This window comes from Urocampus carinirostris, chromosome 3, assembly GCF_059441175.1.
Source record: "Urocampus carinirostris isolate Australia breed hairy pipefish chromosome 3, RoL_Ucar_1.0, whole genome shotgun sequence".
Taxonomy (NCBI): Eukaryota; Metazoa; Chordata; class Actinopteri; order Syngnathiformes; family Syngnathidae; genus Urocampus; species Urocampus carinirostris.
Genome location: NC_142351.1, coordinates 6,956,164 through 6,979,004, shown reverse-complemented (window position 1 = coordinate 6,979,004; position 22,841 = coordinate 6,956,164). Strand labels below are relative to the sequence as shown.

At 41.7% G+C, this 22,841-nt stretch overlaps 1 protein-coding gene across 1 annotated transcript; it reads right to left on the bottom strand.

Moving 5' to 3' along the window:
- On the bottom strand, positions 1-18,384 carry adamts1 (ADAM metallopeptidase with thrombospondin type 1 motif, 1). Its single transcript, XM_088329748.1, has 8 exons — positions 17,571-18,384; positions 9,400-9,746; positions 6,690-6,822; positions 4,863-5,320; positions 3,679-3,865; positions 3,414-3,592; positions 2,103-2,278; positions 1-1,299 (listed from the first exon to the last, which is right to left on the bottom strand). Exons 1-8 carry the CDS (start codon positions 18,187-18,189, stop codon positions 561-563), a joined length of 2,838 nt encoding a protein of 945 aa, XP_088185874.1. The 5' UTR covers positions 18,190-18,384; the 3' UTR covers positions 1-560.
- Positions 18,385-22,841: the final 4,457 nt, after the last annotated feature.

Genomic DNA, 22,841 nt, shown 5'->3' with positions numbered 1-22,841 from the left:
AACTCTATATAAATGCAGACCGTTTACCATTTAGCATCTTGATTATCCTCAAAACGTTTGGAGGCTGACTCCCCATTAGTGTGTGAGTGTGTGTATGGGTTAGTGTGAAGCACATTGTAAAGCGCTTTGGGAGGTCTTCATTGACTTGAAAAGCACTATTGAAATGCAGAAATGATTACCCTCTAAATGTTTGGAGGCTGACTCCCTATTGGTGTGTGAGTGTGTGTGTGAATGGGTAAGCGTGAAGCCCATTGTAAAGCGCTTTGGGAGGTCTTGATTGACTTGAAAAGCGCTATAGAAATGCAGACCATTAACCATTACCATTTACTAAATCATGTCTAAAACGGACCAGATCCGATGGATCTCACAGGTCTGAAAGGCTGGGTGGGTAGCGCTAGCTGGTGGATCCCAAAAACGGTTAGCAGACTTTTAAACCCCAAGAATGACACTCAGTGTGCTTTTGACAATGTCTGTGGATGTGGAATGTACAGATGCAGTCATTGAGGGGAAAATAACAAAAGTATTTAAATAAACCAGAGGTCAGAATGTCAGAACAGTCCTTAGCAAGCCCCTTTGTAGCACAGCTCCAGCAGGGGGCGAGGTCGATCACCGGAGTCACAGTGGTCGTGGGTCAGCGAATGCCCGTCGGCGCCCACGCAACGAAGCTGGCGTTTTCGAAAACCCCTGCCGCAGGTCTTGGAGCACACCGACCAGTCTCCCAGAACCCAGGACGGGCACGACTGAGAAGCGCAGGATCGGGAGGCCAAAGGCCGAAGCTCTCCCGGGCAGTCCTCTGACGGAAGTCCTCGAGGATCCAGACACACCACCTCCCTCTGTTGCGTACCGACCCCGCAGGTCTTGGAACAGGGACCCCAGTCCATCAGAGCCCACTCGGCCCCGCCCGACTCTCGGATGGCGTTGATGGAATGCCGACGACCCGCGTCGTTGCCGGGCGTAGCGGCGTTTTTGGGCCTGGGAGCAAAGTAGCTGTACTTGACTCTCGGTCTGGGGGCTTCACCCACGGACAGAACCTGGATGGTGATGGGCTCGGGGAGGGGTGAAAAGCTGCGGAGGCGTTCCAGACTGGCGGAAGAACCGCTGTACCGCAGAAGAGCCCCTCGCAGAGTGATGTCCGACTCCATGGTCATCAGCTTATAATCGCCGTTCAACAGGTAGGTACCGTCCTGTCGCCGTACTGCCAGGTAACTGTTGTCATGACGACTGTTGCCGGGAGCACGCTGTTTGACGTCGAGATGGGTGGCACCGGCTGGAATGGTCACCACGTCTTGATATCCAGGCCTGAAAGAGAAACGATTGATTAGTGTAGCCCAGGGGTCTGGAACCTACGGCTCGGGAGATTTAAACTGCATCACGTCAAACGATGACCCGCAGTTTAGAATATGTCCACTGGATGTCACCAAATCTAAGCGCCACCCGTAAAATAAAACACTGTAGCTGTATTTGGTGACTACTATTTATCAACCAGAGAACATTAGAGGAAACAAACCCTCCCGATGTTATTTGACACTAAATAAAAGTCGCAAATATACTGTTTAAGGTACTAAGAGACCAGAGAACTGTGCTGCCGACGCGCTAACCACTCAGCCGCCATACTCTAATCCCCATTATTAATCCATCTATCCATTTTCTGCGCTGTTTATCCTCAATAGGATCCAATCCCAGTTCGGGCAGTGGGCAGGGGACTTCCTCAACTGGTTGCCAGTTGCAGGGCACACAGAGTCAGACAACTCACTAGGGACAATTTGGACCGGCCATTTAACCTGACATACATGGTTTTTGGAATGTGGGAAACACACGCAGGCACGGGGAGAACATGCAAACTCCGCATAGCAAGGCTGGTAGCTAGGTTTGATCCCATGACCATGAACTGTGCTGTAGACGCGCTAACCACTCAGCCGCCATGCTGCCCACCCTTCATCATATTGGCGGAAAAGATTTCCTGGAGTTTAAAGCTGCCCTGGCTAGTGTCCTGGATTCCGTAGCGCCCCTACGGCTTAGTTTGCAATAGTCTTTGATCTGTGCAGCCATTTGAGACACTTTGTGACTTGACTTGACTTGACTTGACTTGACTTGGACCTTACCTAGCACGTTCCAGTGAGCCGGATACTTTCTTGCAGCCGGAGCCATCGCCTCCACACACACCACATTTATCGTAACGCCGGTTGGAGCCGATAACTCGATCGCAGCCTGCCTTGACGCATTGGCCTTGGACGCAAACTGAAGTGGAATCGGGACTGCAGGGTGTTCCGTCCGCCACCTGGGGGCAACAAACAACGCCATTGAAGTTTAAGTCCTGCCTACAGTAAGTCAGGAAGTACAGTACAGTCAGCCAACGATCCCCAATTTGAATTAATACATTGAAGGATTTTATACATTTTACTATAAAGGATTTTATACGATTAAATACTAGTTACATTTATCGAGTGCGATGAATATTTTCACCGGGTAGGCTGAAGTTCAATGACAGGTCACGCTGATCCAAATTCGGAATGTTTTGGCTGGGGAATTTTAAAAACATGACTCTGACGAAGGATGTCAGGCATTGTTTGGATAAGCGCTCTGCTGTTATGAGATTTTCAGGGATCGAGGCGAGGGGGTGGACCCCACGTGGGGTTTTTCCTGGCACGCCCATGGGAGGAACCGGCAAACCAGCTGGCAGAGAGACGTGGGTCGAGAGAGAAGAGAAGATTGAGAAAAGATCGAGAGCGGAGGCTTTACGGAGACCCGAGCGACACTAATTCGGCTAATTCGAGGGAGTTCACTTAGTTAAATTATTTAAGAAATTAAATCTGAATCTTGAAATTTATTTCAAGTCATCTGGTGAATTACGTGGGACTTAAAAGTTGGTGCCCAAAAACAAGGCCTGATTAAAATAAAATGTTTTTTCTTACCCAAGAGATTTCTGACCTTCCTGTACGTTTACAGAGGGTTATTGCATTTTCCTCTCTCTCGTACCTGACATGTCAATTTGTTAAACAATTCTACTACCTTTGGATTAGGGACGTCACGCAAACTCCCAAATTGAAAAACAAAACAAATCTTCTGTTACATTTGTTTACCAAGCTTTCATGACATTCGTCAACTTTCTACCTGGTTGGGTACTTTGATTCTCAATAGTCTTACTTTCCTGAGTAAGGTTTTGATCGATCGCGAGGGACAATCGAGAGGGAGGCTCGACGAAAACTAATTCGACTAATTCGATGGAATTCACTTAGTTAAATCCTTTAAGAAAATAAATCTGCCCCCGTGTGGAAATGCCCGTCTCTTTCCCCGAAAAGAAAAGAGCATGCATTGTTGGTGAATGAAAGTTATGTTTGGTTAATGGAGTCAGATAACTAATTCGAATAATTTGGTAAACTCTACATTTTTAATAGTTTAATTCCCCAAATTACCTTTGATTTAAGGATGAAGAAGTATCCCGTTCCCTTGGCTCGGCACACGAGCTTACACCGGTCTTTGGGCGAAACCCCGGCATATTTGGGAACCCATTCGACACCGTCGCCTGATCCCAGAGACATTTGGGCTGACATGTCGTTGTGAGCCAGACACTGTTCCTCTCGAAATGACAACCCTGAAGAAGAACAAGGAACCTCGATGGTCAGGAATGTAAATTCCCACCGAGGCGGCCATTTTTCGGTGATGTAAATCGGGACTGACCATTGACGTCAGGACAGGATTCCGTGTTGCAAGAGCGGTACTGGATCCTCTTGCCCTCACAGTACTTGCCTCCGTTCTTCGGCAAAGGGTTATCGCAGGAACGGAAGGAGTACTGAACCCCGCCCCCGCATGTCCGAGAGCAGTCACCCCAGGGACCCCAGACTCCCCAGCCACCGTTAACAGGAATCTAAAAAAACATAAGCAAAGGTTACATCCTGGTTTGAAACCCAGTTTTATCCTCAGAAGCTGAGCCATTTGTGGTCCCCGGGCCGATAGTGTGAGACCCCATGTGAAATTTTAAAGCGGGTGCAACCCATTTTTACTGATTGAACTTATTGTCATACGGGCAGAAGATTGGATTCGGCTGTTTGGAGCGGTTGATAGCTATGGTATTCTTTTTAAACCCCCGGCTTCCAGGAGGAAGCCGTCAGATCATTAGGCAAACTGTTGCCACCAGCTCAGTAAGCCTTTTCGTCCGACTCTGTTCCTGTTCCTATTTCCGGACCTGACTTCGCCTCGTTCTGCCTGCCTGTTACCTGACCTGTTTTGCTCCGTTACCTGACTGCCTGTAACATTAATATTTTATTTATATCTATTATTCATTTATTCACAGATTTTGCCTATCATGGATCACTGTATTTGAGAGCAGTGGAATGTCTTTATCCGAGATTTTCTTCTGGAGAAACCAATTTGGCCCAATCTCACCCAGACCCTGGCTCCTGCGGTCCCCAGGAACATTGACTTTGAAACCCCTGGTCACCTGATATTTGGAAGCTTGGCTCCTGGTGAACCCAATTTGGCCCAACCTCACCTAGACCCTAGCTCCAGCAGTCCCCCCGACGATTGACTTTGAAACCCCTGGTCACCTGATATTTGGAAGCTTGGCTCCTGGTGAACCCAATTTGGCCCAACCTCACCCAGACCCTAGCTCCGGCGGTCCCCAGGACAATTGACTTTGAAACCCCTGGTCACCTGATGTCTGGAAGCTTGGCTCCTGGTGAACCCAATTTGGCCCAACCTCACCCAGACCCTAGCTCCGGCGGACCCCAGGACAATTGACTTTGAAACCCCTGGTCACCTGACATTTGGAAGCTTGGCTCCTGGTGAACCCAATTTGGCCCAACCTCACCCAGACCCTAGCTCCGGCGGTCCCCAGGACAATTGACTTTGAAACCCCTGGTCACCTGATGTCTGGAAGCTTGGCTCCTGGTGAGACACTGGCCGGCCAGGCAGTAGCTGTCGGACCCGCAAGGGGTCCCGTCGGCCCACGGGGAGTTCTTGGTCTGGCACACCAGCAGACCGTTGGATGTCGTCACCGTACACCACAGAGCCGCGCAAGTCGTGCTCAGGTCGGGGCAATGTTGAGAGTCGTCTCCGAAAGTCAGTCGACATTGCCGGTCCGCGTCGTAGACCGTTCCGGGAAGGGGCTGAGGTAGCGCTTGAGGCTTGACCGGCTTGTCCAGCAGACACTGTCCGTGGCCGTTGTCCAGAAAAGTGGTGACCATTAAGGCGGAGCAGGGAGACCATGGCTGCTGCTGGTCAAGATTGGAAAGGGTGGAGGCCATCATGTGCGAGCCCCAGTGGGGGCCGTTCACTCCGGAGCAGAGCTGGGAGTCATCGTGAGGCATGTTGAAAACGTGGCCTGCGTCAAAACAAGAATGAAAGCCCCGGTTATCCTTGAAAACTGCTTCATTGCATCTCCGTTACCGGTAAAAAACCCTAGATCAGGGGTGTCAAACTAGTTTTAACTCGGGGGCCACACGATAGAACAAACATTCTGTCGGGGGCCGGACTAGTAGATTAAAGAGAAAGAAAAAGAGCGATAAAAAAATAAGAGAAAGAGGGAGGGAAAAGGAGAGTGGGCAGGACAATGAAAGAGAGAGAGGGAAAGAGGGTGAGAAAGGGGGAAAGAAAGGGAGAGGAAGAAAGAAATCCAAAGAGAAATAGAAAGACAGAAGGAGAGAAAAGAGAAAAGAAAGTCCAAAGGGTAGGAAGAGAGAAAGAGAAAAGAGAGAAAAGGAAAAAAGGAAGTTAGAGCAAAAGAAGTTAAAAAGACACAGAGAGGGAAAGAGACAAAGAGCAACACAGAAAAGAAAAACACAGAGAGTGAAAGAGAATGAAGACAGAGACAGAGAGTGGGAGAAAAAGGGTGAAAAAAAGAGGGGGAGAGAGAGAGAGAGAGAGAGAGAGAGAGAGAGAGAAAGAAAGAGAGAGAGAGAGAGCGTGACGTCATCAACTCCGTTGTTGCTAAACTGCAAACACAGCACCCTGAGGCCATCCTGTTAATCTGTTAATAAACAACAAAGGAGACTGCTGGAAGTGTGAATTTCCCTACGAGGATGAATAAAGTATCTATCTGTCTATCTATCTATGGTATCTATGGTATCTATGCTATCTATGCTATCTATGCTATCCATGGTATCTATCTATCTATCTATCTATCTATCTATCTATCTATCTATCTATCGATCTATCTATCTATCTATCTATCTATCTATCTATCTATCTATCTATCTATCTATCTATCTATCTATCTATCTATCTATCTATCTATCTATCTATCTATCTATCTAGACATCTATCTAGACATCTATCTAGACATCTATCTATCTATCTATCTATCTGTGGTATATATGGTATCTATGATATCTATGCTATCCATGGTATCCATCTATCCATCTATCCATCTATCTATCTATCTATCTATCTATCTATCTATCTATCTATCTATCTATCTATCTATCGATCTATCTATCTATCTATCTATCTATCTATCTATCTATCTATCTATCTATCTATCTATCTATCTATCTATCTATCTATCTATCTATCTATCTATCTATCTATCTATCTATCTATCGATCTATCTATCTATCTATCTATCTATCTATCTATCTATCTATCTATCTATCTATCTATCTATCTATCTATCTATCGATCGATCTATATATCTATCTATCTATCTATCTATCTATCTATCTATGTCCCGCCCTCCCGAAAACAGGACTCACCTAATTCGTGCGCCACCGTAAAAGCGGCCTGAAGTCCGTCGTCTTCGATGATCGAGCAACTTCGCTCGGGTTCGCAAACCGTACCCACGTCGGCCATTCCAAGGGTGTCACATGAATGAGCGCCACACAGATCCTGCCAGAGGAAACCAACGGGTCACAACATGCTCTCTCATATTTATCTCGCACAATGAAAGGCCCTTTGAAATGTAAGATCATACTTGCTCGCTCGTACATCATAGAGACGCTATTAAACTCTCTCATACGTACTATTATGCTCTCGTCCATAGTAATATACTCTCTCACACATACTACCTTACTCTCATACACACACTACAATGCTATCTCACACACGTACTACTGTATACGCTGTCATACTCACACTACTATGCTGTTTCACACTCATTACTATACACTTTCACATATACTACTACACTCTCTCGCTTATACTAGTGTACTCTCTCACACATACTACAAAACTCTCATACAAACTACAATACTATCTCACAAAAAATACTATACAATCATACACTCACTACAATGCTCTTCACACACATACTACTACACTATCATACTCACACTACTATGCTGTCACATATTTCTATACTCTCTCACTTATACTAATATGCTCCCTCATACGGACTAATATACTCTCTTACACATACTACAATACAATCTCACACATATCACCATACAATCATACACATATTACCATACAATCATGCACACATTACTATGCTCTTCACACACATACTACTACACTCTCATACTTATACTACTCAGTTGTTACTCACATATTACTATACTCTATGACATTTACTCCTGAACTCTCTTATAGACTACCATAATCTCTCACATATACTACTATAATCTCTCACATATACTACTATAATCTCTAACATATACCACTATACTCTCATGCACACACTACTATGCTGTTTCACACTCATTATTATACACTTTCATATCTACTACTACACTCTCTCGCTTATACTAATGTACTCTCTCACGCATACTATTATGCTCTCATACACACACTACAATACTATCTCACAAATATTACTAAACAATCCTACGCTCACTACAATGCTCTTCACACACATACTCACACTACTATGCTGATACATATTTCTATACTCTCTCACTCATACTAATATATTCTCTCATGCAGACGAGTATACTCTCTTACACATACTACAACACAATCTCACACATATTACGATACAATCATGCACACACTACTATGCTCTTCACACATACTACTACACTCTCATGCTCATGCTACTCAGCTGTAACTCACATATTACTATACTCTATGACATCTACTCCTAAACTCTCATATAGACTACCATTATCTCTCACATATACTACTATAACCTCTCACATATACTACTATAACCTCTCACATTTACTCCTATTCTCATATACACTTCATTACTATCTCACACATATTACTATACAATCATACACACACTACTACACTGTCATACTCACACTACTATGCTGCTGCACACATACTACTTTACCCCCTCACTTATACTACTATACGGTCTCACTTGTAGTAATATACTCTCTCACACATTCTTCTATAATCTCATACACACACTACATTACTATCTCACACATATCACTATACAATCATACACACACTACTATGCTCTTCACACACACACTACTACACTGTCATACCCACACTACTATGCTGCTACACACATATTACTCTACTCTCACACATATACAACTATACTCTCTCACTTGTACTAATGTACTTTCTTACCCATTCTACTATAATCTCATACACACACTACATTACTACTTCACACGTATCAATCATATACAATCATACACACACTACTATGCTATTCACACACATACTACTACACTGTCGTACTCACACTACTATGCTGCTACACACATACTACCGTACTTTACTCTCTCACTTATACTAGTACACTATCTCACTTGTACTAATGTACTCTCTCACACATTCTACAATAATCTCATACACACACTACATTACTATCTCACACATATCACTATACAATCATACACACACTACTATGCTCTTCACACACACATTACTACACTGTCATACCCACACTATTATGCTGCTATACACACATATTACTCTGCTCTCACACATATACAACTATACTCTCTCACTTGTACTAATGTACTCTCTTACCCATCCTACTATAATCTCATACACACACTACATTACTACTTCACACGTATCAATCATATACAATCATACACACGCTACTATGCTATCCACACACATACTACTACACTGTCGTACTCACACTACTATGCTGCTACACACATACTACCGTACTTTACTCTCTCACTTATACTAGTACACTATCTCACTTGTACTAATGTACTCTCTCACACATTCTACTATAATATCATACACACACTACATTACTATTTCACACATATCACTATACAATCATACACGCACTACTATGCTATTCACACACATACTACTACACTCTCATACTCAGGGAAGGTAGTATTTACTTCTCAAACAGTCTGTTGGGGATCATTAAATTAGGTGTGAAAACCACGATAATAATAACAATTTTAACAATACTCGGTGTTGTTTCAGCCGCTCTATTTGCTCCCCTTGTGATACAAGGATACCCTAACCGTGGTGGGCGTGGCTTAGCACTCTGTGGTATCTACACACTGTCATCCGTTCCCGACTTACCGTCCTGGTGAAGAGCATAGCCGTGTCGTAGTGCTCAGGGTGCCGGTCACTGGGCGGGTTGTGCTGCCGCTGCCATTGGCAGAAGTTGCGGAGGGTCAAGGCGGCATTGGAGGAGACCTGGGGACCTCTCTCTTCCTCGTAGACCACCAGGAGCTTCACCACGGCCAGGCTGATGGAGTTGTGGATGCTGGAGTGACGGTACAACCGGGACGCCACCGCCATGATGGTGAGGAGGTAAGCTTTGAGACCGGCACCGTGGAACTCGGCCATGGACTGGTCCGCCACCAGCATGATCTCCAGGTAGCGAGGGGTGGACACGAAACGCCTCGTCCTATGGTGGGCCGGGGCTGTCGGGAGATATGGGAGAAGTTGTCTTTCAGTGTGTTATTGTGTGTCATGGTTTGGGGCTTGCAGTATCTTTCCTTCTCCAAGAGATGGCAGCGTTACCCCGTTTTGCAGTCCCCCTCTGCCGTGCTCCTAATCAGACAATTAGACACCGAAGACAAGGAATTGAGTGGTTTGAGTGATTTGGTTGCCCGCCCCCAGGCTGGAAGGTTACAGGTTCAAGTCTGACCGACTAAGGACGTACAATATTTTGGGGTGAAACCCGATGTTTTTGTGATATCGTTCACATTTCCAATGTTAGCAAATAAATATTAAACAGGAACAGTGTCTGGCTCACGACGACATGTCAGCCCAGATGTCTCTTGGATCAGCAGATTTGATTTCTTAAATAATTTAGCTAAGTGATCTCCATCGAATTAGCCGAATTAGCCGAATTAGTGTCGCTTGAGTCTACGTTAAGCCTTCTCTCTCCATCTTCTTTTTTCCTCTCGACCCACGTCTCTCCGCAAGCTAGAGCGCCAGCTCCTCCCATGGGCTTGCCAGGAAAGCCCCCTCGCCTCGATGTCTGAAGAAACTCAAAACAACACCGAGCGTTTATCAAATCAATGCCTGACGTCCTTCGTCAGAGTTCTGTTATCAAAATTCCACAGCCAAAACATTCCGCATTTGGAACGGTGTGACCTGAAGCTCACTCAGTGAAAATCTTCATTGCACTCGATAAATGTAACTTGTATTTAATCGTATAAAATCCTTTATAGTAAAATGTATAAAATCCTTCACCAACCAAATGCGTCTCGTACGCCATTTCCTGTGACTGCAGGAGACCGCAACAAGTAACCTGCTAGTGACGTCACACGCAATGCACTCATTATTTGCAGAAGTACTCATGGATGCTAACGCCGTAGCATATTTAGTAATTTGAAAGCTATAGTCCTACTGGTGGCTGAAAAGAGTTGTTTCCCAAATATGGACTAAATCCATACCCTCACTTTCCCTTATTTGAACACTTTCTGTGTTTTTGTTCGCCGTGGTGAGTTGATTTCTACGATTCGCGGAAGAACATGGAAACATGAGAGAATGGAAGATGAATGAATCGATGGTTCACAAATGGAGGAATCTAAAAAACGAATTCAGCCGCGGGTTCTGATTCACTCCTACTTACACCCAGTCCTGTCAATCCCCTGTTGTCAGTCAGTCTGCAAACCTCTGTGTATACAAGGCTACCCTGACTCCTACCTGTCCCGTTTTTTGCTCCCGTTTGTCTCCGGCTACGACCTGTTTTGATCCCGACCAGGCCTGCTCTCCTGTCCCGGCTTACGACCCATTTTTGATCCCAACTACGTCTATTCTCCCGTCCTGGCTTAAGACTCGTTTCCGATCCCGACCACGTTTTTGCTCTCCTGTCCCGGCTATCGACCTGAACACCCACTTCCGTCTTTGGATCACAATACGATTGCGAGAGCGACTTTCGTCCCGCGTCTATCGAGCACCGGATCGTGGGCGCTGCCCTTCCTTTCTCGATCTCAATAAACTTGTCAGAAACGTTACGCGATTGGGTCCTGTTTCCGTTCTGTTCCTGACACTGTTTCAAATGTGATTTATTTTGTAATCAACTCGTTAATTTACCACAAACAAACTCACCCTTGCTCCCACTATATTCATATATTTTTGTCTGTGTTGTTGTAAGGCAGCCGCAGCAGAAGGCACCCACTGTCAAGAACCAGAACCGGATCAGGACCCAAACGCGTGACGTTCTCACACAACCCTTTTATTTTACGGGAAATGGGGACTCATGCAGGTTAGGCAGCAGTCTGGCGTGGAAAGACAGGAAGCCAGAGACCGACAAGATCGATACCGATTGCCTGAGTTGATATCAGACGGATGGGGTCGATACGGGAAAGGACAGAAAATGAATAAGGATATCAAAAATAAACAGGAGAAAGTAGGCGGGAACGAAATCTGGAAATAAACTGGAACAAACAAACAAAAACTAGAAATCGAAAATTAAACAGGACAAAACAAACAAGAACAATACAGGACAGGAAGTACCAACAGGAACAGGACCGAGTCGAAACCCACGTCCTGCGGGGCAGAAGTTTGTTGAAATTGCTACAGTAGAAATACTACAAATTACTTTAAAATAAAAGTACAGTAATACTGCCCAATTACCACAGAAATACTACAAATATCTGGCTAAATTGCTGCGAATTGGGACAGCATGGCGGTCGAGCGGTTAGAATCTGGAAGTCCTCTGTTCCGAGTTCTGGCTGCAGTAAAGACCCGCCCCCTCCCCCGCTTCCGTCCGGAGTTTATAAGTTTTCCCTCTGCATTTGTGGCTTTCTCCAGGTACGCGACTTGGATTTCCTGCTTCATTGCAAAAACATTCGAGTGATTGCTTGAGAAAGCAGATGCTTGAAAGCAGGGGCCAATTTTTAGTTCAGTATTATCATTTATTTGTATTATTGTGTTACCGTTGTAGTATTTTTTGTAGTACTTGTGTGGAAATATTTGGAAGTACTTCTATTCTAGTATCTGTGTAGTTTTTCTTTAGTATTCATTAATATTACTGTCGTTGTATTTCGTGGTATTTCTGTAGTATTTTGACAGTATTACTGTACTTTTGTTTTGAAGTGTTACCGTTGTAGTATTTTTTGTAGTACTTGTGTGGATATATTTGGAAGTACTTCTATTCTAGTATCTGTTTAGTATTTCTTTAGTATTAATTAATATTACTGTTGCTGTATTCCGTGGTATTTCTGTAGTATTTGGACAGTATTACTGTACTTTTGTTTTGAAGTGGTACCGTTGTAGTATTTTTTGTAGTACTTGTGTGGATATATTTGGAAGTACTTCTATTCTAGTATCTGTGTAGTATTTCTTTAGTATTAATTAATCTTACTGTCGTTGTATTTCGTGGTATAAATACTGCTATGTAAATACGACAACAGAAATACTACAACTACAGTAATACGACAAAAATACTATAGCTATACTTCAAAACTTGTAATATGTAAATAAAACAAATTGCTCCAGTAGAAATACTACTAATTACTTCAAAATAAAAGTACAGTAATACTGTCCAAATACGACAGAAATACTACAAAAATCTGGCTACAGAAATACTACAAAATACAACTACAGTAATATTAATCAAAAATAAAGAAATACAACACAGATACTAGAATAGAAGTACTTCAAAATATATCTACACAAATACTGCTATATATTTATATAATAATACAAATAAATACTGCTATATAAATATTACAACAGAAATACTACAACTGCAGTAATACGACCAAAATACTATAGATATACTACAAAACTTGCACATTGGAAATAGATCAAATTGCTCCAGTAGAAATATTACAAATTACTTCAACATAAAAGTACAGAAATAGTGTCCAAATACTACAGTAATACCACGAAATACAACGACAGTAAGATTAATTAATACTCAAGAAATACTACACAGATACTAGAATAGAAGTACTTCAAAATATATTTACACAAGTACTACAAAAAATACTAAAACGGTAACACAATAATACAAATAAATACTGCTATATAAATATTACAACAGAAATACTACAACTGCAGTAATGCGACAAAAATACTATAGCTATACCTATAGATATACTACAAAACTTGTACTATTTAAATAAAACAAACTGCTACGGTAGAAATACTACAAATCACTTCAAAACAAAAGTACAGTAATACTGTCCAAATACTACAGAAATACTACATTATAAAACTAAAGTAATACTACAGATATATTTAAAAAATCCACTGGAGAAATCCTAGGAAAATACTACTACAGAAATACACCAATGCTGTGCTAGGAAAGGAATGGACTGAACCATTCCAAGGCAGTGGAGCATTGTTCATATAAGAAGAAAAATTTTCGTCATATCTAAGTCTATCTAAGGCACAGGTGTCAAACAGGCGGGCCGCGGGCGAGACCACACTCAGAGAAGCGCAAGAGAAAAACAAGCTTCAGGTTGAAATATGTCCACTAGATGTTGCCAAAGCCAGGTGCCTCGAACAAAGACACTGTACCTGTATCTCTCTCTCTCTCTCTCTCTCTCTCCCTCTCTCTCTCTCTCTCTCTCTCTCTCTCTCTCTCTCTCTCTCTCTCTCTCCTCTCTCTCTCTCTCTCTCTCTCTCTCTGTCCCTCTTTCTTTTCCACTCCTCTTTTCCCCACTCTGTCTCTTTCACTCTCTGTGTTTCTCTTTTTCTCTTCCTTTGTTGCTCTTTGTCTCTTTCTCTCTCCATTTCTCTTTCTCTCTTCCTACCCTTTGCGCTTTCTTTTCTCTTTTCTCTCCTTCTGCCTTTCTATTTCTCTTTGGATTTCTTTCTTCCTCTCCCTTTCTTTTCCCCCTCTCTCATGACTTTTTATCTCTCATTTCTATCTCATGCTCTCTCCCTCTCTCTCTTTTTCTTTCTTTGTCCCACCCTCTCTCCTTTTCCCTCCCTCTTTCTCTTATTTCTTTATCCCTCTTTTTCTTTCTCTTTAATCTACTAATCCGTTTTTTTCTTTCATTCTTCCTTTTTTTTCCTTTCTGTCTTTCTTTCTGTCTTTCTTTCTTCCTTTTTTCTTCCTTTCTGTTGTTCTTTCTTTCTTTCTTTCTTTCTGTCTTTCTTTCTATCTTTCTTCCTTTTTTCTTTCTTTCTGTATTTCTTTCTTTCTTTCTTTCTTTCTTTCTTTCTTTCTTTCTGTCCGTCTGTCTCTCTTTCTTTCTTTCTTTCTTTCTTTCTTTCTTTATTTCTTTCTTTCTTTCTGTCCATCCCTCTTTTTCTTTCTCTTTAATCTACTCGTCCGGCCCCCGACAGAATCTTTGTTCTATCGTGTGGCCCCCGAGTTCAAATGAGTTTGACACCCCTGATCTAAGGCATAGAGAGTTTTTAAAATGCTGCCATTTTTGGGGGGGTGCTCGGTTTGGATGCGGGGGTGCGGGGCCCCGCCCTAATAGGGTCCGGCTACGCCCCTGCTCGAATGGATATTGAGTTTGCGAGAAAAATGTGCGTGATCGCTCTTCCGCCCACTCGGTGTTCTCCGAATGACCCTTTTGCTGGAAAATTCTCAGATAGTTTATAGGGGAAAATCCTTTAAAGGGGGGGGGGGGGGGGGGGGGGGGGGCGTTTTAGTACCAGGAGGGGAGTTTGCACGTCTCAGCCATGCCGGCCCGCGACTGGCTCTGCTTATCCCCCCCTCCCCCCCCGCCCTGCCCCGCGACCCCCGCCCGTTTCCCCTCTCGGGGATGTAATAGAGGAGCGGTGGCACCCCCGCCCCCCCCTGCCCTCCTTTCACACATGCTCCGCCCCTGTTGGCAAAGATCGAGGGACGGCTGTCAAAAACTCGCTGAGTCTTCAATATTTGCGCTCTGGCGTGACTTTGCACTTGTATTCTTCTCTATTATCCCCTTTTGTTTTTTTCTTCTTTTTTTTCTAGCTTTTTAACGTCATTTGTCCTGCGTTCTTTTTCTTCTTTTTTTATTTCTTGATTTTTTTTAAATCTTTTTTTTTTAGCTTTTTACTTATTATTATTGCTTTGTTGTTTTTTTCCTTTCATTTTAATTTTGTTTTTTTCTTCTTTTTTTTCATTTTTTTCTTAGCTTTTTAACGTCATTTGTCCTGTGTTCTTTTTCTTCTTTTTTTATTTCTTGATTATTTTTAAATCTTTTTTTTTTTTTTAGCTTTTTTCTGATTATTATAGCTTTGTTGTTTTTTTCCTCCTTTTTGATTTTGTTTTTTTCCTTCTTTTGTTTCTTTTTTCTATTTTTTTTCTTTATTGTTTTTCATTTTTTTTCATTTTGTTAATTTATTTATTCTTCTTTTCTTTCTTTTTTTCTAGCTTTTAACTTTATTCATCCTGCGTTCTTTTTCTTCTTCTTTTTTATTTCTTGATTTTTTTAAATCTTTTTTTTTTAGCTTTTTACTTATTAATATTGCTTTGTTGTTTTTTCCTCCTTTTTAATTTTTTTTCTTTTGTTTCTTTTTTTTTCTATTATTTTTGTTTATTTATTGTTTTTCTTATTTTTTAATTTTGTTAATTTATTTATTCTTCTTTTCTTTCTTTTTTTCTAGCTTTTTAACTTTATTCATCCTGCGTTCTTTTTCCTCTTCTTTTTCATTTCTAGATTTTTTAAAAATCTTTTTTTCTTAACTTTTTACTTATTATTATAGCTTTGTTGTTTTTTCCTCCTTTTGAATTTTGTTTTTTTCTTCTTTTGTTTCTTTTTTTCTATGTTTTTGTTTCTTTGTTGTTTTTCCTATATTTTCATTTTGTTATTTTATTTATTCTTCTTTCCTCTCTTTTTTTCAAGCTTTATAACGTCATTTGTCTGCGTTCTTTCTTCTTCTTTATTTTATTTCTTGATTTTTTTAAAATCTTTTTTTTCTTAGCTTTTTACTTATTATAATTGCTTTGTTATTTTTTCCTACTTTTTAATGTTGTTATTTTGTTTTTTCTTCTTTTGTTTATTTTTTTAGTATTGCTTCATTGTTTTTTTTTTGTTATTCTATTTCATTTTTCATCATCTTTTGTTTCTTTGATTTCCTATCTTTCAAACTTCTATTTTCATGCTTTTTTGTTTTTTCTTCGCTTTTTACTTTATTGTGTTGCTTAATTATGTTTTTTCTTCTTTATTTTTCATTTTGTTATTTTATTTTTGATCTTCTTTTTTTTCTTTGATTTCATAGCTTTTGAACTTCATCTTTTTTTTTTTTTTACTTTTTTTTCTTGATTTATTTATAGATTTTTTTTTCTATTTTCCTTAGCTTTTTACTTATTATTATTTCTTATTTTTTCATTTTGCTATTTTATTTTTTTCTTCTTTCGTTTCTTTTTTTCCCTATCTTTTTAACTTTATTTTCCTTGCTTCCTCCATTTTTTTCTTGCTTTTTTGTCTATTTTCTTCAGCTTTTCACTTGCTTTTATTGCTTGATCAGGAATTTATTTCTCTTTTTTCCCTTTTTTATTTTCTTTTCTTCTTTAGTTTCATTTATTTCCTGTGTCTTTACTTGATTTCTCTCGCTTTTTTTCTTTTTCTTATTTATTTCTCGAACATTTCTTCCTTTTGCACAGGTTTTTATCTTTTTCATTTGTTTACTTTCACTGAAAGGAGAAACTTGACATCTGCTTCAAAATATTTGTTTCAATATTTGTGATATAAAATTCGATTGTGTTAACATTTTAATTCAAATATTTTGTAGGAGGCTTTTTATTTTAAAAGCCTTTTTTTTAATTATTTAAATGTTCGTTTTGAAGCCCCATTATGAAATATTTGACCACTAGATGGCAGTGTTGTCTAACAAGAACAAAAATCAGTTCAGGAGACAAACTTTAAGTAGGGATTCCTCTTACTGCATCTCAAAGAAATACTTATTTTCTATACTTATGATTTTTATTTTAATAAAACATGATACAGCTCAATTATCAATGTTTTTATAACTCACTGTCCCTTTAACACTGTTCTTATGAATCAAAAGTTCATTTTTTTCCAATTGAATTATGGCACTCTCAGGCTTCCATAAATACTTTCACCGTGATACACCGGAGCCTCCACAGACTCTGCCGTTATGCCGCAAGTGACACTCGCCGGGGGCCGAGACCGGTGCTGGGAATCAAATGGACTGAACCATTTCAAGGCAATGGAATATTTACGATATTGTTTTTTCTTTTTTTTTAATTGTATTTGAACTAGATGATTTTTAAGTCTATTTTTTCAGTTATTAAGGGAAAGACTTTGGTTTTCGGGGGTACTTGGCTTGAATTTGGGGGGTCCCTCATTTTTTTTATGTATGAGTAAAAAAAAACCTACCTGTTTTGCCGGTGTCTCGATTTTGGGGTTCTTTCTCCAGTTTTTTCGGCACTCTGTCCTCGTCCTCATTGACCCCGCACTTGGAGCCGCCCCCATCGGCGTTTCCCCGAGTCCTGCGTCGAAGGAGGTGGACCTCCTTCTCCTGGACCTCCTCCTGGGTCTTCTCATCCCGGTTTTCATTCATTTTCAGGGGTCTGATGAAGTACTCGTGGCCCCTGGAGTAAAATCCACCACGCAGTCCCCGGCAAAGGTTAAGCGCAGCGGCGGAGTTCTCTTCGCCGTTCACGGTGCCAGAAAAAAAGCAGCCGGACCGATCCGCGTCCTGGTTCGGGACCGATTCGGGGTGACCTACTACGTGGAATACGAACCCCGGAGACAAGAAGGTCTGATCCGGCTCCAAACGCAAGATCAGTTCCTGACCAAAGACGTCCAATCGGTAGACGCGCATCTCGGATTCTTTCTCTTTTTCTTCGGGGGAGAGGGTTCGACCCGGTTCGGGGACACCCGCCGGGTCCAGCCGGACCGGGACTACCGTACTCTCCTCCCAAGCGCTTTGCATGGTCGCACTGGTGCACAAAACGGCCATAAAACCAAGAGAAACCCACACAAACCACATCATAACGCAGTGGAAACTCCTGATCTGGAATCGAAGCTACTCCTGATCAAAAACTCTTCAAAACTCGGAACACAAGTCCAAAAAACCATGCAGATTCCTGAAAAGTTCGGACCCGAATCAAAAATCTCAGTAGTAAATCCGAAAACTCCTCTAAAACATCTATTGGTTTGCAGCTTTTGGGGTTTTTCTGCCGACCCTGAGAAGGAATCTCTGCTTTAAGAATTTCGCTCTGAAGGGCCCGACTTTAAATAGGTTCCGACCAGGGGCCCCACCCCCTTTTGGGGGGCTCCGGATCTGAGTGGGGGCCAGGTCTTGCGCGCAACCAAAACGTTTCAGGTTGTCCAAATCATCAATCACTGTTGCAGAGGAGAACGAAATATACATTTTAATTATTTCTTGATTTAAAACCTGCCTATTTACTCCGTCGCACCTTCATTTACACAAAAAACACTAGGTTGTCTTTCCTTTTTGTATAAATCTGTTTTTTTAAACTCCTTTTGGAAATTTTGGGTCTGCAAAGATCATTTCACTAGGATTTTAGGTTCATGACAATAACCCAAACTTGAATATCTTAATCCCCTATAATATTAAACAGGTCTATATTGTGGTTTATATTGAAATAAAAGACGTTGAATGGCACTCAACAGGGCTCCGAATGCGCTTTTTCCGCTAAAGAAGGAGAGCCCAAATTTTAAGGTGGAAAAGTTCTGGAGCGCAATTCGTTCTTGCGTGGAAACAGGGAGATTCCGTGGAAGTGTCGCCCCGCCCGGACAGATTTCAGGAAGAGAGGAGTATTAACCCTTCCCTTCTCCATGGGTAGAAAAATAGATAGATAGATAGATAGATAGATAGATAGATAGAGAGAGAGAGAGAGAGAGAGAGAGGGAGGGAGAGAGAGAGAGAGAGAGAGAGAGAGAGAGAGTAAGTGAGAGAGTGAGAGAAAGAGAGAGAGAGGGAGAGAGAGATAGATAGAGAGATAGATTGATAGAGATGGATAAATAGATAGATAGATAGATATAGATAGATAAATATAGATGGATAGATAGATATAGATAGATAGATAGAGAGAGAGGGGAGAGAGAGAGAGAGAGAGAGAGGGTGAGTGAGAGAGAGAGAGAGAGAGAGAGAGAAAGAGAGAGAGAGGGCGAGATAGATAGATAGAGAGATAGATTGATAGAGATAGATAGATAGATAGATAGAGAGAGAGGGAGAGAGAGATAGATAGAGAGATAGATTGATAGATGGATAGATAGATAGAGAGAGACAGAGAGAGAGAAAGAGAGATATATAGATAGATAGAGAGAGACAGAGAGAGAGAAAGAGAGATATATAGAGAGATAGATTGATAGAGATGGATAAATAGATAGATAGATAGATATAGATGGATAGATAGATAGATAGAGATGGATAGATAGATAGAGAGAGAGAGAGAGATTAGATAGATAGATAAATAGATAAATAGATAAAGAGAGAGAGAGAGAGAGAGAGAGAGAGAGAGAGAGACAGATGGATAGATAGATAATAATAATAATAATAATAATTTCCTTTGTATTGTCATTCTTTGTAACAATGTACACAGAACGAAATGTCGATACACCTGACCCGTTGTAGCGGGTCGATGCAGCCGCAGCCAGAGGGCGCCGCCATGATACATACATAGATATAGATACACGATAGAACAAACAATCTCTCGGGGGCTGGACTAGTAGATTAGAAACAAGAAAAAGAGAGAGAAAGAAGTAAGAGAAAGAGAGGGAGAGAAAAAGGGACAGGGTGGTTCAAAGAAAGAGAAAAAAGGGAGAAAGAGAGTGACAGAGAATGTGAGAAATAAAAGATAAAAAGAGAAATAGTGAGGGACAGGGAAAGGAAGAGAGAAAGAAAGAAATCCAAAAAGAGGAGGAGAGAAAGAAAGAGAGAAAGAGAGAAGAGGAAAGCAAGAGGGAAGGAGAGAAAGAGAGAAAAGAGAGGGAAAAGGAAGAGAGCAAAACAAGGTAAAAACACATAGAGAGACAGAGACTGAGAGAAAAGGGGAGGAAAAGAGACACTGAGAGAGAGAGAAATAAATACAAGTACAGCGTCTTTGTTCGAGGCACCTGGCTTTGGCAACATCAAGTGGACATATCTCAACCTGCAGCTCATTTTTCTCTTGTGCTTTTCTGAGCCTTGTCTCGCGGGCCGGATTCAATCCCTTAGTAGGCCTGAACCAGCCCGCAGGCCGCCTGTTTGACACCCCTGATTTAAATTATCAACCAATCTCCATGAGAACTCGTTATATTATTATTATTAATTTGCTTCGAATATAAATTGTTTTGGTAAAATGTGAAAAGGATTAAAATCAAAATAATAATAAAGAAAGAAACACATCAAGTATAAACGGTTGTGCAGCAGCACGTTTTCCCGATTGAAAAAGTCACTGGTACAATATTGAATCATTAAACAGTCCACCTTAAAAAAATCCAGTTAAAAAAAAAAGAATAGTTCAGTTCCGCAAGCATCCACTAGATGTCAGAAAAGACCGGAATTAAGCTTAGACGGTTTTGGGGTGCAATACCTGGTGCTACCGACAGATGGCAATGTCTAGTCGTAATGGCTGGAGCTATTGCATCAGGTGAAAAGATTTTGGTCTGAAATCATTTTTGAATACTCGGATTTTCCTCTCAAATCTGCAGAATGTTGATAAAAAGTACTTTAGTTTTCACTTGAAGTATTCTCAACCTAAATAAAAAGTAGAAACAAATATTGAGACAAAAATAAAACGAGTCAAAAACCCAAACCGATGTGAATGTCTGAAAAGGAACAGGAAGAAGGATATGCTTATTAATTCTTCCCAATTTGTCATCGTTGCCATGGCGCCCAATTGGCCCCGCCCATCTGGCGCCAGCTGAATGAAACATTGGCTTTCCGTCTATTTAAGCTCAGTACTCTCATTTTTCCTTTGTCAGTCCATCCACGAACCTCTGCCCCGCAAGACGTGGGTTTTGACTCAGTCCTGTTTCCTGTGAGTATTTCATGTCCAGTATTGATCCTGTTTATTCTTATCCTGTTTGATATCGGTTTCCAGTTCCGTCTATTTTTGTCCCGTTTATTATTCTCTCCAGTTTTCGTTCCCGTCTAGTTTGTCCTGTTTATTTTCGATATCCTGTTTCATTATCAATCCTGTCTGTCCCGTCCTGTCCGGTATTGACCGCGTCTGTCCGATATCTACTCGGGCAACTGGTATCAATCTCGTCAACCTCGGGCTTCCTATCATTTCACGCCAGACTGCTGCCTAACGGGCATGACTCCCCATTTCTTCTTGTCCTGTTTAATATCGATTCCCAGTTTCGTTCCTGTCTATTTTTGTCCTGTTTATAATTCTTCATTTTTCCTTTGTCAGCCTGTCAACGAACCTCTGCCCCGCAAGACGTGGGTTTTGACTCGGTCCTGTTTCCTGTTGGTATTCCCTGTCCGATATTGTGCCCGTTTATTTTTGTCCTGTTTAATATCCGTTTCCAGTTTCGTTCCCGTCTGTTTTGTCCTGTTTATTATTCTCTCCAGTTTTCGTTCCCGTCTAGTTTGTCCTGTTTATTTCGATATCCTGTTTCATTATCAATCCTGTCTGTCCCGTCCTGTCTGGTATCGACCCCGTCTGTCCGATATCTACTCAGGTTATTGTTATTGTTATTAGTAAGACAGCAGTCTGGCGTGAAATGATTGGAAACCAGAGGCTGACAAGATCGACACCAATTGCCCGAGTTGATATCGGACAGATGGGGTTGATACCGGACAGGACGGGACAGACAGGATAGCTCATAAAACAGGATATCAAAATAAACAGGATAAACTGGGAACGAAAACTGGAGTGAATAATAAACAGGACAAAAATAGACGGGAATGAAACTGGAAATCGATATTAAACAGGACAAAAATAAACGGGAACAATACCGGACAGGGAATACCATCAGGAAAAAAAGGACCGAGTCAAAACCCACATCTTGCGGTGCAGAGGTTCGTTGACGGACTGACAAAGAAAGAATGAGAGCACTGAGCTTAAATAGATGGAAAGTCAATCCGTCAAGGAGCCGCAGCTGGCGCCACACGGGCGGGGCCATTTGGGGGCTGCTCACTAACATTGCAGACACTTTGCATTTAGTCAGGGATCTATTGTCACGAACCAGGAACGGAGACGGGACACAATAACACTCGTTTTCTCAGTTTTTATTGAAAAAGAGAGAGAGTAGGGCTTGCTTCCACGATTCGATGGCAGACGGACAAAAGAAGCGAGCGGTGCGGAAGTGGCAGGAGGATCGGAGACAGGCGGGAATAGATCACAGGCAATGTCGAGTTCGGAAGCAAGGTCGGTAGCAGGAGGCAGTCAGGTAACTGGCAGGCAGAACGGGGCGTAATCAGGTCCGGGAACAAATCAGCAACAAAGATCAGGCAGAAAAAACAGGGTAAAATCGGAGTCGGATGAAAAAGGCAACTGAGCTGAAGGCAAGGGTTTGCATAACGATCTGACGGCTTCCTCTTGGAAGCCGGGGGTTTAAAAAGAGAGAGACAGCCAATCGGCTGTCCGGGCTGTTGGCGCAAAATTAAGCCGCCCGCCGCAGCTGCGATTAATCGTCAATCGTGACATCTATAAAGTCGGAAGAAATGAAAAATAATTTTAAAACGCA

Coding starts and splice junctions, on each gene's coding strand:
- adamts1 (XM_088329748.1), bottom strand. CDS start 18,189: ATGATGTGGTTTGTGTGGGTTTCTCTTGGTTTTATGGCCGTTTTGTGC. Junction 5,321..6,689: donor TACGGTGGCGCACGAATTAG/GTGAGTCCTGTT, acceptor GTTTTGACGCAG/GCCACGTTTTCAACATGCCT. Junction 3,866..4,862: donor GCCAAGCTTCCAGACATCAG/GTGACCAGGGGT, acceptor ATGTTTTTTTAG/ATTCCTGTTAACGGTGGCTG.